Source organism: Rhinolophus sinicus, chromosome 16, assembly GCF_057876585.1.
Source record: "Rhinolophus sinicus isolate RSI-liver-muscle chromosome 16, RSI-T2T, whole genome shotgun sequence".
Classification (NCBI taxonomy): Eukaryota; Metazoa; Chordata; class Mammalia; order Chiroptera; family Rhinolophidae; genus Rhinolophus; species Rhinolophus sinicus.
The window spans coordinates 78,519,929-78,536,479 of record NC_142516.1 but is presented as its reverse complement, the minus strand read 5'-3'; the positions used below and the strand labels follow the sequence as shown (position 1 = coordinate 78,536,479).

The window sequence follows — 16,551 nt, the reverse complement described above, 5'->3', positions numbered from 1 at the left end:
TGGTAGTTTGATAGGGATTCCGTTGAATCTATATATTCCCAGAGGCAGTATGGACATTTTAATGGTATTAATTTTTCCTGTCCATGAGCATGGTATGTATTTCCATCTATTTGTATCTTCTTTAATTTCTCTCTTCAGTGAAAGACAAAGAATTTTTAAAGCAGCAACAGAAGAGCAGTTAATTCTCTACAAGGGAGCTCCCATAAGACTGTCAGCTGATTTCTTAACAGAAATTTTGCAGGCCAGAAGGGATTGGCAAGAAATATTCAGTGATGAAAAGAAAGAACCTACAACCAAGATTACTCTACCAGCAAACTATAATTTGGAATGAAAGGAGAGAAAAGAGCTTCCAAGACAAGAAAAAGTTAAAGGAGCTCATCACCACCAAACAAGTATTACAAAAAGTGTTAGATGGACTTCTTTAAGAAGGGGGGGAGGGAACAAAACATCAAAAATATGAATAACAAAATGGCAATAACTACCTATCAACAATTGTTTTCGATTTAAATGGATTAAATGCTCCAATCAAAAGGCACTGGGTGGCTGAAAGGATAAGAAAACAAGAGCCTTACATATGCTGCCAACAGGAGACTCACTTCAGATGGAAAGACTCACAGACTGAAAGTAAAAGGATGTTAAATGATATTTCATGAAAAGGGAGGGAAAAATGCTGGTGTAGTAATGCTCACACCAGACAAAATAAACTTTAAAATAAAATCTATAATGAGACAGAGAAGGATCCAGCAATTCCACTTCTGGTTATTTATCTGAAGAACTCCAAAACACAAATTTGAAAAGATATATGCATCCATATGTTTGTTGGAGCATTGTTTACAATGGCCAAGATATGGAGGCAACTTAGGTATCCATCAATAGATGAATGGATAAAGAAGAGGTGCATAAATACAATGGAATATTACCCATAAAAAAGAATGAAATATTCCCACCTGTAACAACACAGATGCCTCTAGAGGGCATTATGCTAAGTGGAATAAGTTAGAGAAAGATAAATACCATATAATTCACTTATATGTGGAATCTAAACTAAATGAAGAAACATAATAAACTCACAGATACAGAGATTATTTTGATAAGTTGCTAGATGGGAAGGGGTTGTGGGGATGGGTGAAAAAGGAGAAAAGATTAAGAAGTACAAATTTGTAGTTACAAAATAGACCTGGGGATGTAAAGTTTAGTATAGGAAATATGTATGGTGTCAGACAGGTACTAGATTTATTGGGGTGACCACTTCATAAGTTGTATAAATGTCTAATCACTATGTATGCATGTGAAACTAATATGTTAACTAATTGAAACATAAAAATTTTCAGTACAATACCACTAAAATCATTAAACAAAGAAATTATTAAGAAAACATAGAATTTGTACTGAAAACCACAAAATGCTGATAAAAGAAATCAAAGAACATCTCAATAAATGGAGAGACACATCATGATCATGGATTTGAAGAGTCAACCTCGTAATGTCAGTTCTCCCCAAATTGATATACAAGTTTAATGCAAATCTTGTGAAAATTATAGCAAGGTTTTTTGGTTCCTATAAACAAGATTCTGAAATTTATATGGAAAGTCACGTGCCCCAGCATAGCTAAAATAACCTTTAAAATGAAGAATACAGTGGGAAAAATCAGCCTACCTGAATTCAAGGTCTGTCATGTAGCTACTGCAATCTATGATGTTTTTGACATCATAGACATAGAGATCAATAGAACAAAACAGAGAACTAAATAGATTTACCAGCAATGTGGGAAGGGGGATAACAGTCTTGAACACATGGCACCAGGGGTCAAGGTAAAAGCAGGATCTGTGGCTCTCATCTGGGTGCCCCACACCAGCCTTCTTGCTGCTGTGGCTCTGGATAGTGGCTTCCGTTGGCTGGGTGAGCAGGGATATGTTTGTGTTACAGGCACTAATGGCCTTCCAGGATGTAGCTGTGGCCTTCACCCGGAAAGAGTGGAAGCTACTAAGTCCTGCTCAGAGGATCCTATATCGGGATGTAATGCTGGAGAACTATAGCCACTTGGTGTCGCTGGGTAAGGACAGCCCTTCTCAGGTCTTGGACTCTGCCTGCGGGCATTTTAAGATCTATGTAGCAGACACCATGCTTTTGGCTGAGACAGAAAAATAACATTTTCCCTATACCCCCAGAGAATGCTTGGATTCTATAGAGTTGAAAATAGTGAAGTTTTGTGTGTGTGTGTGTGTGTGTGTGTGTGTGTGTGTGTGTGTGTTATCTGCCTGTATTTCATTCCATGAAATGACTGTATTTCCAGCACTCTTCCAAGGCCTGGCCCCTCCTCCCAAGTGATCATTCTCCGAATGACGGAATATTTGTATTCACTCCTCAAGCACAGGGGACAATCAGTGTACTGCCTTTAGTTCCAGGATTTCCCCTCCCCTTAGTTATCCTTTCTCAGCATTCAGAGAGCCTTTGCCCCACCTCTGTGCTTCCCTACTACTCCCTTTCGGTTATTGCATTCCCCAGCTGACTCTGAGTTCTGTGATAGCCTTTTAAGCCACTAACCCAAGGTGACCTTGGTTTCTTTCCCTGTGAGTAGGAATTGCCTTTTCCAAACCCAAACTCATCACACAACTGGAGCAAGGGGACGAGCCCTGGAGAGAGGAGAGCAAATGTCTTCTGGATCTTTGTCTAGGTGAGTGGAAAGCACCGGGCAGAGAAGGAGACAGGCCAGTGAAGCACTCAGCAGGTGAGGAAGTTTTGAGAAGCATCAGTGAGCTCCCGAGGGCAGCTCTTCTCCAGGCCTCCCTTCCATACCATCCTGCTTACCCCAGAGAGGGCTTCCCTGGCACCCCGCCCTCGTCCCCCAGGGAGCCTCACTCTGCTCATTTGGCCTAGGATCTCCCTATTGGGCTTTTCTTAGTGGGCCTGATCTTCAACGTGGTAGTTGCCCTCTGAGCCTAAATCACCTGTCCCTGCTAGATACTGTCCAGTTTCTGTTCTTAACCTGGTAACTTTTTGTGCATCAGTTCCACCCCATAATTCCATAACTTTGTTTCTTTTATTATGATGTATTATTTAAGATTACAACAGGGTATGAAGAATTATGCAATGAGTGCCAATGTGCCTTGCTGGCAGAGTCAGAAATAGAAAGTTGTAAGACCTGGCGACAGCCCTGGACCTCCCCTGGTTGTATTCTGCTCCTCCACCCCGCCCCTGATAATCCAGTTTCTGCATTAGCATTCCCATGACTGCCTTTATGCTTTTTATCCATTTGATATTCCTTCAACCATGTAGAGTGTTGTTTTGCATAGTTGTAAACTTCTCTGCATGTAATATTGTAATGCACACATCCTTCTTGAACAATGTGCAGGTTTAGTTTATACTTTTTAAAACTGTTACATGATTCTATTATGTGAGTATTTCTATTTTAATGCAGTTGAATTATCAGTTCTCTTCTTCTGGACACTTAAGTTATTTCTAGTTTTTGGCTGTTTCATAATGTTGCTGTATATTCTTTTATTCCTTTGGAAACACATGCGAGAGTTTCTCCAGATGCCTGCGTAGGAGTGCAGTAGCTGGTTCGTAGGCATGCGTGGTCTCGACCTGATCAGGTTGTGCCATATTGTGTTCTGAAGCTGTTACGCCACTTTCCTCTCCCAGTAGCAGAGCTCTTGTTCTACATCTTCACCAACACTAGGTACTGTCAGACCTCGTTTTTCAACCATCTGTTCTGTCTGCGGTGAAATCTCAGGGGGTTTGTTTTCTAGTGAGCACGAGCCTCTTTTCCTATATTGATTAGCCACTGCTGTCTCCTCTTCTGTGATTTAATTGTTCCAGGTGTTTCCCTCCTTGTCATTTGGGCTGTTTTTCTCTTATTGAATTGCAGACATTCCATATAAATTGTGGGAACGTTATAGGTCTTTAATCCAACTGGAATTAATTTTATGTGAATGTTGGCAGGTAAGGATAAATTTTTCTGTGGTTTATCTGTTTTCATTGTTTTATTTTCAACATTCCTGGAATTTTATTTTTGTTTTATTTTGCTTCTAAGTACAACCATATATCTAGACTTGTACTTTACAGAAAATTCATGGTGTTAGCCGTAAAAATATAAGCATTAATTATGGAATAGAAAAATGTGTTATTATGCTATAAGGTATTATTATGGCATAATAGTTAAAGGATAATTATAAGGTATATTATCAAAGTATAATAAACTACATATATTTAAAGTGTAAAATTTGGTAAGTTTTGACATGTATACAGCCATGAAACCGTTGCCTCGATCCAAAAATACTGAGCATACCTATCACGCCAAAGTTTCCTTGTGCCTCACTGTAATCCCTATCTTCCACCCTTCCTCCTCCTCCCCATACCCTGGCAACCACTGATTCTGTCATTATAGATTTGTTTGCACTTTCCAGAATTCATGTAAATTAAATCATACAGAATAATACTGCATTCTTTCACCTCACACAATTACTTTGAATTCCATCCATAGTGTTCTGTATATCAGTAGTTCATTTCTTTTTATTGCTGAGTAGTATTTCACTATCTAGATATCACAATTTATTTAGCCATTTGCCTATTGAAAGACTTTGGGGGGTCTCCAGTTCTGACTCATACAAATAAAGCCTGTGTGAACATTCATGAGAAGCCTTTGTGTGGACTAAGCTTTCCTTTCTTTTGGATAAATACTTGGGACTGGAATGGCTGGGTTGTATGATACATGTATCTTTAACTTTTTACTGACCTCACAAACTGTTTTCTGAAGTGGCTGTACCATTTCACATTCCCACCAGCAGTGTAAGAGAGTTTCAGATGTTCCACATCTTTGTCCAAACTTGGTGTTATTATTTTAATTTTAGACATTCTCATAGCTGTGTTGTGGCATCTTCTGTCGTTTTACTTGACATTTTCCTAATGACTGTTGATGTTGAGAATCTTTTCATGTGCTTGTTTGCCGTCTATATATCTTCTTTGGAGAAATGACTTCTCAAATCTTTTGCCCATTTAAAAGGTTGGTTTCTTCTTCCTTTTTTTTAGTAAGTGTTGAAACTTCTTCATATATTTTGTATAGACGTCCATTACCAGAAATAAGATTTACAAATATTTTCTCTGTGGCTTGCTTTTCATTCTCTTAAGCAATTCTTAATTTTGATGTCTTTCAGAGAGCAATTCTTAATTTTGGTGCAATCTAAGTTTCAATTTTTTTCTCTCAGTCTCAATTTTGCTGGTATATTTAAACAATCGTTACTTAAAATAAGGTCAAAAAGATTTTAATATATATATATTTAAACTTTTATAATTTTTATTGTACATTTAAGTCTATAACCTATTTTGAGTAAATTTTTATACTTGGTACCATGTCTGGATTTAATTACATTTTTTTGTTGTTGTTGTTGCATATACACATCCATTTTTTTCCAGCACCATTTATTGAAAAGCCAACCCTTTCTTTGCTCAATTGCATCGTATGTTTGTGATAAATCAGTTGACCTTATGTGTATGGTCTATATCTGGACTCTGTATTTTTCTACTCCTCTCTCTTTTTATATCTTGATGCCAGTACTACATAGCCTTGGTTATTTTAGATTTATAATAGTCTGGCACTCAGTATAAATTCTCCAACAGTTTTTCTTTTTTTCCAAGTTATTTGAGTTATTCTAGATTCCCTGCATTTCCATTTGGATTTTAGAATTAGCTTGGTATTTTTCACAAACACAAAAAAAGACTGCTGGGATTCTGATTGGGATTGAGTTGAATCTACATCAATATACGTAAATAATACATGTCATCCAGTACATGAACATAGTATATATCTCTCCACTTTTATGGTACTTTTTAATTTTTCTCAGCATTGTTTTTTTAGTTTTCAGTACACAGGCCTTGAGCATCTTTTGTCAGATTAATCCCTCTCTAGTTCATATTTTTGATGCTAATTAAGGTGTTTTTAAATTTCAAATTTCAGTTGTTTGTTGGTAGTACATAGAAATGCAATGAATTTATGTATAATGATCTTATATCTGGTAAACTTGCAAAACTTCTTAGTCCTAATAGCTTTTTTGTGTAGATTCTATACGATTTTCTACATAGGTGATCATGTTATTTGTGAATAAGTATAGTTTACTTCTTTCTTTCCATTCTGTATGTCTTTAATTTCTTTTTCTTGCCTCATTGCACAGGCGAGAACATCCAGTGCAATGATGGATTTAAATGGTGAGCACGGACATCCTTTCCTTGTTCCTGATCTTATGAGGAATGCTTTCCTCCTAAGTGTAAGTTTCATAGCTGCCCTTTATTAGCTTGACAAACTTCTATTCCTTGATGAGAGTTTTTATTGGGAATGGATGTTAGATTTTGTCAAATATGTTTGTGGCATCTTTTCAGATGATCATGTATATTTTTCTTTTTTAGTTTTTCAATTTGGTGAATTACATTGATGTTTTTTCTTGTTAAGCCAGGCTTGTGTCTTTGTTAATACACTGCCCTGACTTTATTCAGATTTCACCAGTTTTACCTTCACCCTTTCATGTGTGTGTGTTTCTTCAGTTCTATGAAATTTTATCCCATGCACATTCATATATATTGAAAAGATATTGAAAGATACCATATTGAAAGATACAGAATAGTTTCATCACTAGGATTCCTTGTGCCACCACCCTTTTATGGCCACAGCCAGCTCTCTCCTCCCCTCTCTTCCTCTGGCAACCATTAATCTATTCTCTCTCTCTATAATTTTGTCATTTCAAGAACGTTATATAGAAGAAGTCATATTATATGTTATCTCTTGGGATTGACTTTTTTCTTTCAGCATAACTCTCTCTTTAGGTTGATCCAATTTGTTGCATGTATCATCATTTCATTCCTTTTATTGCTGAGTAGTGTTTCATGGTATGAATATACCATTTTGTTAAACTGTTCACCCACTGAAGAACATGTGGGTTTTTACAGGTTTCTGGCTATTATAAATAAAGCTGCTGTGAACACTTGTATACAGGTTTTTATGTGAACATAAGGTTTTCGTTCCTGGGATAAATGCCTCTAGGGTGCAGTGGCTGGGTCATTTGATAAACACGTTTAGTTTTGTAAAGAAGTATCATGCCAATTTCTAGAATAGCTATACCATTTTATATTCCCACTAGCAATGTTTGAGAGACCCAGATTTTGTGCATTCTTGCCAGCATTTGGTGTTAGTAGTGTTTTTCATTTTGGCCATTCTGACAGATTTCTAGCGATATCTCTTTGGTTGGTAAGAGTGAGGAGTTTAGTGCATTTCTTCTTGGGGAGAGCTGGGTAGCTTGAGCATATCTGAGTAAGTGCAGTGTATCAAGGCTTTACTCTTCTTGGAAAAGAGACTGGTGTTCTCCCCATGAATAGGTAAAGGCCCTGTTCATGTGTATCTATCGCTGTCGTTTTGTGAGGTCTTCATGGCATGTCCTTAGCATCTGCTCATTCTCCTCAGATGATCTCTATCCCTCAGGGTGGTTGACCGGTATGAGTGTGTTTTAAGTCTGACCTGACCACTGAATATTCCAGGCAAAGATGATCTGGTAACAAGTGGTCAGAGGAAAGGAATAGTCTCCTTCTACGTTGGTTCATGTGGGTGGTTGGCAGCCAGGGACCCACAGACTCAGGTCCAGGTTGTCCACTTAAGCATCTCCAGACACTGAAGTTTAAGAGGGCCCATTTCCTGGCAGTTCATCTCAGCTGGGTGGGCCCCATGAAAGGTGGTTGGCCTCAGGAGTAATGGGTAGCATGCATGTAATGACCTAGAGTTATCGTTTTCTTTTTAGGTGGAATTTGCTTACAGGAAATAGGAAATCTTAAGTGTATAGTCTGCGAGTTCAAACAATGCATGAGCCTCCTCACACTGAACTCTATCAAAATACAGATTATTACTCTCATCCTATCAGAAAATTTCCTTGTGCCCCATCCCAGTAAACCCCGCCCCTATCCTTCACAGGTACCACTGATTTGAGTTTATTTCACAGTAAATTAGTTTTGTTTATATAAATGAATATTTATATCCTTTTGTGTAAGGCTTCTTACACTCACTGTAAAGGTTTTAAACTTCATCCATGTTGTTGCATACATATAAATAGTCTGTTCCTTTTTAATGCTCAGTAGTATCCATCACATCATATGAATATATACATATGATTGTTTATCCATTCTCCTTGGTAGATACCTTGATGGCTTCCAGCTTTTAGTGATTTTGAAAAAGCTTCTATTAATGTTCTTATGCTAGTTTTTTGTTTCTTGTTTAGTGAACCTTTGTTTTGAAGTTCTTTGAATAAATACATAGGGTATATATGAGATGTATTAGTTACCTAGGGTTGCTGTAAGAAATTACCACAAATTGAGAGGCTTAAAACAACAGAAATTTATTCTCACAGTTTAGAAACCAGAAGTTCAAGTCAACCTGTTGGCAGGGTTGGTTCCTTCTGGGGGTTTGGAGAGAGAATCTGCCCCTTGCCTCTCTCCTAGCCTCTGGTAGTTGCTGGCAATCTTTGGCATTCTTCGGCTTGGAGCTGCATCACTCCAATCTCTGCCTCTATGGTCACATAGCCTTCTTCATTTTATGTGTCTCTGTATATAAATCTCCCTCTTCTGGTAAGGATACCGGTAGTATTAAGGCTCACCCTAATCCAGTATGACGTCATCTTGATTATATCTGTAAGGACTCTATTTCAAAATAAGGCCACATTCATATGTTCCAGGTAGACATGAGTTTGGGTAGTTTAGTAAGAAATGACTAGACCTTTTCTAAAGTGGTTGTATCATTTTCCATTCCATGAACGACATATGAGAATTCCTCTTGCTTTACATTCTTCCTGACAGTTTTCGTTTTCTCTGGTGATCGATGTGTAGTGGTATCTCATGGGGGTTTTTAATTTCCGTTTACCTGATGATTCACAACATTGAGTACTTTCTACGTGATTTTTGATCGTTCATGTATATCATATATGTACGTTGTGAACTATCCATTAAAATATTTTCCCATTTTTTAATTGTATTATTTTTTTGTTGAGTTCTGTGAGTTCTTTATTCTTCGTCATATGTACATTTTGAAAATATTTTCTCTCTGTCTGAAAATTTTCTTTTCAATTAACAATAAATTTTGATGAGTAGATGTTTAGTTGTGAGAAAGTCTGATTTTTTGCTTTCTTTTAAAATTTTTATTGTCATGATGATAATCTATATTTTCTTCCAAATGTTGTATAGTTTTAAGCTTTACATTTAGGTCTATGATACATCTTGAATTAACTTTTGTGTATGGTGTGAGGCAGGGATTAAGGTTTATTTTTCGTTTTCATACGGCTATCCAGTGGCTCTAGCACCATTTGTTGAAGAGTCTTACCTTTCCCTAATTGGATTGCTTTGTTGACAATCCAGTGACTAGCCAAGTGTGGGTCTATTTTACACTCTCTATTCTGTTCCTTTGATTAATATGTCTAATCTTAAACCAAACCACACTATCTGTATTACTGTAGGATCATGGAAAGTCTTGAAATCAGGTAGTGTAAATCCTCTCCCTTTTTGTTTCTGAAGATTGCTTTGGATAGTTGAGGTCCTCTGCCTTTCCACTTCAATTGTAGAATCAGGTTGAGAGAGAGAGAGAGAGGGAGGGAGAGAGGGAGGGAGGGAGGGAGGGAGGGAGGGAGGGAGGGAGGAAGGGAAGGAAGGAAGGAAGGAAGGAAGGAAGGAAGGAAGGAAGGAAACAAGGAAACTTGGGTAGTATTTATTATTGAGATTTTAGTGTATCTATAGATACCTTGGGGGAGAAATTAAATCTTACCAATATCAAGTCTTACAACTCACTCCTAGATCTTTTAAATTTGTCTCGGCAAAATAAAAGTTAGTGAGATGCAGCTAAAGCAGTGCTTAGAGCGAAACGTATAGCCTTAAGTAATTATGTTTGAAAAGAGAACCAGTGACTTAAGCTTTTACCTTAAGAAGCTAGAAAAAGATGAGCAAAGTAAATGCAAAGTGAGTAAAAGGAAGGGATAATGACGGTAAGCGCAGACATCAATGAAATATAACACAGATTAACCACCGAAAAATTTGCAAGCCATATGTTGATCCCTGAAAGATCAACAAAATTATGTATCACTAGGTAGACTAACCAAGGAAAAAAGAAAGAAGATACGAATAATCAATTCAGGAATGAAAAGAAGTCATCACTATGTATCTTTCATACTTCAAATGGACACTCAAGGGATATTATGTACAAGTTTATATTAACAAGTTTAATAACTTACATGAAACGGATGAATTCATCGAAAAATATTACTGACACAGGATGGAACAAAATCTGAGTAACGCTACATTTCTTAAAGTAATTAAATTGGTGGTAGATTAACGAACCTACACATGTAATAAAAATCAAATTGAATCCAACCTTATTTAAAAACAATTATACACCATGCCCAAGTGAGGTTTATTCCACATACGTGTATACAAGGCTCAACTACACATCATCACAGGAGTAACTTTCAGTAGGAAAGGAAGCACTTTTGCGTGTCTTCTGTATTGAATATGGTACCTGATTTAAATACAGTTAATGTCACCCTCACAGGAAGCAATTCAAAAAGAATGTTCATCCATCATAATTTTTGTGCCTAGCTAGTAATGTGGCAAATTTTAAATAAAAGTGATTTAGAACTACAGTGTCCACTTTGGCAAACCCTAAACTTTAACATAGTTTTAAACATCCAGAAATTCCTGAATAAAAGGAGAAATAAAAATTTTACCAAGGTAGTGTTTTTCAGTGAATCAGACATTTCCAGGATGTAGAAGAAAATCAGTTTAGAAACTCTTTTAAAATCTATAACTGCTCTTGTGTCTGTTGATTTTTGAGACCAATAAGTATGTCAGTAATTGGACATGGTCTCAAAACTTTCCAATAGAAAGAGAGAGAAAAAAAAAATCAATGCCTATTAGCTCCTTAAGGAACTCGTTCCTTCTGCAGCTGTGGGGATGCGTATAGCAGTACAGCTGTGGGTTAAGTGAATGGCCTAAGACTCCAGGTCACAAGAGGAATGCTGTGCCTTTATTGCTTTTAGACAATTTAAACAACTTCAAGACTTGGTCAACAATGTAAAAGGTGGACGTTTTCAGTGTTCATCAGAATGAACACTTGGAAATTGGACAAATCTCACAGTATGCCATCTCCATGATTTTAGGACAATATAAAGGAAATGTTAGCATATGTGACAGCTAATTTTATATATCAGCTTAGATGGCCGCAGGTTGCCCAGACATTTAGTCGAACATTATTCTGGGTGTTTCTGTGAGGGTGTTTTTGGATGCCTTTAATATATAAATGGGTAGACTGAATAAAGCAGATACCCTCCCTTATATGAGTGGCCCTCATCCAATCAGCTGGAGGCCTGAATAGAACAAAAGGTTGACCCTCTCCCAAATAAGAGGGCATTCCTCTGGCCTGAGTGCCTTCAAGCTGAGACATAGTGATGGTAGTGGGGGAGCAGGTGTGTGGGGTTTTTTGGTTTTTCCTGTTTTCACACTGGAACTGAAACATCAGTTCTTTATGGGTGTCAAGCCGCTAGCCTTTAGATTAGAACTGTACCATTGGCTCTCCTAGGTCTTCATCTTGCTGATGACAGATCTTGGGTCTTTGAAGCCTCCATAATCACGAGTCAATTCTTTATACCCTTATAATACATCGTGTGTGTGTGTGTGTGTGTGTGTGTGTGTGTGTAAACATATCCTATCCAGAGTTCTACTACTCTGGATAACCTGAATACTGATTTTGGTATTGAGAAGTGGGGCGCTGCTGTAATGAATATGTAAAATTGTGGAAGTGGCTTTGGAATTAGGTGATAAGTAAAGGCTAGAAGTGTTTTGAGGTGTAAGCCTCGCTTGACAAGAAGAGACTGTTGGTAGAAATATGGACATTAACTGTCATTGGGTGAGGACTCAGAAAGAAAGCAGGATAGCTGGAGAGAAAGCTTCCATCTTATTAGAGGATACCTAAATATGAAGTGACTAGCATTCTACAGTATGGATTTTCTATTAGAAGAATGGTTAGAATTGGTTCCTGTAGGGTGACGTTAACTGTATTTAAATCAGTCAGTGTATTTAATACAGAAGACACAAAGAAGTGCTTCCCTTACTACTGAAAGGTACTCCTGTGATGCTGTGAGGTTCACCAGAAAGCCCTAGGCTTTAACCCAGCGGTGTACAGCAAGCCAAGGTGAAGGCAGTGGCTGCTTCTCTCTTCCTGTCAAATCACAGACAAGTTAACAGTCGTGTAATACTGAAAGCTCAGCTGTCAGAACTTTGAAATTACAACAAACTATTTATTGGAAACTGGTGGCCAGAAATGTACACACCTTCCCCAAGTTGTGAAAATGTGGACAGCCTAACTTAACAAAATAAAGTCACTGAGAGTTCAGTGAGCTGCACTAGAGTACATTTGCTAATGAGAGACCAACCATGGTGGGACCTCTGCTGGCCAGAACTGTATGAGAAGACGGAAAGGATGTTCACTTTCACATCTGGATGTCCAGTGGGCTCAGCACTTGTGATTACCAAAGCCACTGCACAGGAGCTTATAGAGCGAGAGCGAGAGCGAGAGCGAGAGCGAGAGAGAGAGAGAGAGAGAGAGAGAGATAGATTTAAGTTTATTGAGTAGTTTGCTGAGAAAGCAGTATAGGGGGTTTTAAGTGTTAAGAGGTTTCACAGTGGCCTTTCTTGTTAGTATTGAAAGCTAGCATTTTTGACCAGATGGAATGAGTCAATACTGTAGATCAGAGTTCAGGAAACATTTTCCCTAAAAGGCCGGGTTAAATATTTTAGGCTTTGCAGCCTCTATGTTCTTTGTTGCAACTACCCAACTTTGCCACTGTGTGAAAGCTGCCATAAACACTACATGAAGAGTGATGGGGCTGTAGTCCAGTAGACCAGTATTTACAAAACACCTGGCAGACTAGTTTGCTGAACCATGTTGTAGATGGTTCAGAACATACATCTCAGTTTGATTGAAGAAAGGATCAGGTAGGTCTGGAAAGGCCTGTTATACTGCATTTATTTAAGGGTCATGGTATTGTTCATTCATCAGCTTCAGATGGATGGAACCAGTGTAATGGAACAAAGCATACAAATTTGATACCTCCTAGGCAAGAGCTATTGTAGGCGGAAATTTTTCCTTTTACAACAATATGTGGAAAATTGAGAAAAGCAGGTCTTGGATTGACTGGGGACACGGGGAGCCAGAATCCTTTAAGGGGCTGCAGAACTAGACCATGTCTGTGTTTCACTGCTGAGTCCCCATTTTCTGACAGAAAACCCAGCACATATCCTCCAGGACATACTTGTTTACGACAATTGCAGTACCTTCCGGTTCTTCTCCCACACGGACCTCTGACTTCTCCTTTATACTGCCTACCCCACGGGGCCTCTAGGTACAATGACTCCTTTTGATGACCCCATCCTTTTCTTGTAGGAAGTCACTAAATAAATTTGTAACAAGTCATATAGTTTAACTCTCAGTCAAAGCACGTATTTGTGGATAATGTGTACATCGGTGTTGATGACGGTGGCTTGTGGGATAATTGTATTGGGGAAACTGTGTAACTATTGTCAGCAATTTATAGAGCTGGTGCTGCCTGTGATGCTTTCTTGAAACTGTTGAAGTCGGGCTGATATTTAGAGCTGGCTCACCTTGTGAGTGTTCTGTTGTAACAGGATACACGTTCATGTGTCACCGTGGGAGGGAAGGTAGGTTTGTAAAGGAAGTCTTTCTGTGAACACCTGAGGAATGACTGTTGCGTAAGTTTAACTGTCCACCTGTGGTGATTTTGACCGAGACTTTCTCTCCAGCAGAACCAAGGAAAGAATTCCAGCCCCATCTGTCCTACCCGGTGGCCTTTTCCACTCCGCAGCTCCTCAGACAATATGTGCTGTGCGGTCATCCCCCGCAGATCCCGCCAAGCTCTTCGGCAGGGAGCCACTTCCCACTAGAAGTTCCAAGCTGCTCAAGTGAGGAAGCAGACGATGGAGGGAGAGGAAGCTCTGACACCATTTTCAGGAGGCTGCCACAGAATGGGAGTTCGAGTGTATTCTTCAGCCCATTTCAAGCTCAGCCAGTAGACAGAATGGTAGGCAACAGAGGCGGAGGAATAGACCAGGGGCTGACCCCTGAGGAGGCAGACACAGTGTTGACGGAAGCAAACATCTCAGAATCTGGAGCAGTGATATGTGGAAAGTATAGACTAGGCCTTAGCACAAACGTCAGCCTCTTTAGCCTCCAGAAGCATCATGTGTGCCCTGAATGTGGCAGAGGCTTCTGTCAGAGGTCAGACCTCCTCAAGCACCAGAGGATGCACACAGGGGAGAAGCCTTACAGTTGTAGGGAGTGTGGGCGGGGCTTTGGTCGGAAGTCCTCCCTCACCATACACCAGAGGAAACACTCGGGGGAGAAACCGTACATGTGCAGGGAATGCGGGCGACACTTCAGGTACACATCCTCGCTCACCAACCACAAGAGGATACACTCTGGGGAGAGACCTTTTGTGTGTCAGGAGTGTGGGCGAGGCTTTCGCCAGAAGATTGCCCTCATCCTGCACCAGAGGACACACCTGGAGGAAAAGCCCTTCGTGTGTCCCGAGTGTGGGAGAGGCTTCTGCCAGAAGGCATCGCTTCTCCAGCACCGCAGCTCACATTCAGGTGAGAGGCCCTTCTTGTGCCCCGAGTGTGGGCGTGGCTTCAGGCAGCAGTCGCTGCTCCTCAGTCACCAGGTCACACATTCAGGGGAGAAGCCTTATGTCTGTGCTGAGTGTGGGCACGGTTTCCGCCAGAAGGTCACCCTCATCAGACACCAGAGGACACACACAGGGGAGAAGCCTTACCTGTGCTCTGAGTGCGGGCGTGGCTTTAGCCAGAAGGTCTCCCTCATGGGACACCAGAGGACGCACACAGGGGAGAAGCCTTACGTGTGCCCCGAGTGTGGGAGGGGCTTTGGTCAGAAGGTCACCCTCATCAGACACCAGAGGACACACACAGGGGAGAAGCCTTACCTGTGCTCCGAATGTGGACGCACCTTTGGCTTCAAGTCACTCCTCACCAGACACCAGAGGACACACTCAGGGGAGGAGGCTGATGTGTACAGAGTGTGTGAGCGAGGACTTAGCCAGAAGGCCCTGCTCACATCTGACCAGAAGACACACTCAGCAGAGAAGCCATGCGTGTGTGGTGAGTGTGGGCGTGGCTTTGGCTTCAAGTCAGCCCTCCTCAGACACCAGCGGACTCATTCGGGAGAGAAGCCATACGTATGCAGGGAGTGCGGCCGTGGCTTCAGCCAGAAGTCTCACCTCCACAGACACAGGAGGACCAAGTCCGGCCATCACCCCCTGCCACAAGAGCTGTTCTCCTGATCTTTACTTCCCATGAGTGTGAAGATGGCAGAAGTCACTAGGAAATGTTCTACTTTGCTCAAATGCAGTGGAGAGAAAGATATACTGCATTCTTTTGGTCATCAGATCACTGATTTATGGTTTCCCTCCTGTGCTAGCAATGTGTTTTATTTGCTAGGGCTGCCATAATAAAATAGCATAGGCTTGGTGCCTTAAAGAACAGAAACTTCTTTTCTCCAGTTTTTGAGACAAGATATCCAAGATCAATGTATACATAGTTTGGTTTCTACTGAAGCTCTCTCCTCGGCTTGCAGATGTGATTGCATTCTTGTTGTGTCCTCACATGGCCTTTATTCTGTGTGGGTGTTTTCCTGGTATCTCTCCCTCTTTTAAGGACATCAGCCATATTGGGTTAGAGAACTTTTAAAGACGCAGTCATTAAATAACTCACATTGTATATTATGGTTTCCACATGAGTTTGGGGGGAACAATTCAGCGCATAAGAGTCAGCCTGCTGATGCCCCACATTCATATTCTCACATACAAAACAGCCCCCAAAGTCCTAACACATTCCGGCATCAACTGTATGTTCAGGAATCTCACCTAAATAAAGTGTGGGTGAGACCAGAGGTGCATTTCATCCTTAGGCACAACTTCTCTTCAGCCGTGTTACCTGTAAAGCAGACAAGTTATCTGCTCCCAAAATACAGCGGTGAGACAGGCCTAGAATTCACATTCCCATTCCAAAAGTGGGTTGGAGGCTCAAGAATGATTTCTGATTAGATCCTCTGCCCTGTGGGCCCACGAGTGGCAGGGGTGGTACCGGGCCCACTAAAACCATGGAGAAATACTGGACCCCAGACTCCTACTCTCGGGGCCCACTGTGGCACCAGCAGACCTGCTCATCTCTGTGTCACCTTTGGGGTCATTCTCCCCTCTCGATGCATAACACGTTTGCAGCCGGATCATTCTGTTCTCCTTCCTGTTGAATTCCTTCGTTTTATCCCATCTACCTCACTGTTAGTCCAACCTGTCAGTGTTTCTGCTAAGATAGTTGACTGGTTCCAAACTAATCTCTATCAAATGATTGTCTAGCCATACTGTGGTGCTCTCTCCAGAACATGCTTCCTCATATTTTGCAATATGGATAGGCTGAGAATTTTCCAAATCTTCAAGTTCTGGTTCCTTT

The 16,551-nt window shown here is 40.3% G+C and overlaps 1 protein-coding gene across 7 annotated transcripts; it reads left to right on the top strand.

Moving 5' to 3' along the window:
- The first annotated feature begins 1,695 nt into the window (after positions 1-1,695).
- LOC148755050 (uncharacterized) lies at positions 1,696-15,579 on the top strand. Of its 7 annotated transcripts, XR_016019164.1 has the most exons (4): positions 2,062-3,679; positions 3,869-3,942; positions 6,168-6,260; positions 13,831-13,968. XR_016019164.1 is itself a non-coding variant. In XM_088792798.1 (3 exons), exons 1-3 carry the CDS (start codon positions 1,912-1,914, stop codon positions 15,381-15,383), a joined length of 1,788 nt encoding a protein of 595 aa, XP_088648924.1. In that variant the 5' UTR covers positions 1,696-1,911; the 3' UTR covers positions 15,384-15,579. The 7 variants fall into 7 exon arrangements, 2 of the variants coding, with proteins under 2 accessions (XP_088648924.1, XP_088648923.1); XM_088792798.1 differs by lacking the exons at positions 3,869-3,942; positions 6,168-6,260 and adding an exon at positions 1,696-2,053 and having other exon boundaries at positions 2,579-2,674; positions 13,834-15,579; XM_088792797.1 differs by lacking the exons at positions 3,869-3,942; positions 6,168-6,260 and adding an exon at positions 1,696-2,053 and having other exon boundaries at positions 2,579-2,674; positions 13,831-15,579.
- Positions 15,580-16,551: the final 972 nt, after the last annotated feature.

What these genes read in the sequence shown, in the direction of transcription:
- LOC148755050 (XM_088792797.1), top strand. Translation starts at nt 1,912, where the DNA reads ATGTTTGTGTTACAGGCACTAATGGCCTTCCAGGATGTAGCTGTGGCC. An exon ending in TAGCCACTTGGTGTCGCTGG is followed by an intron (nt 2,054 to 2,578) that starts GTAAGGACAGCC and finishes CCCTGTGAGTAG; the next exon opens with GAATTGCCTTTTCCAAACCC. An exon ending in TCTTCTGGATCTTTGTCTAG is followed by an intron (nt 2,675 to 13,830) that starts GTGAGTGGAAAG and finishes CTTTCTCTCCAG; the next exon opens with CAGAACCAAGGAAAGAATTC.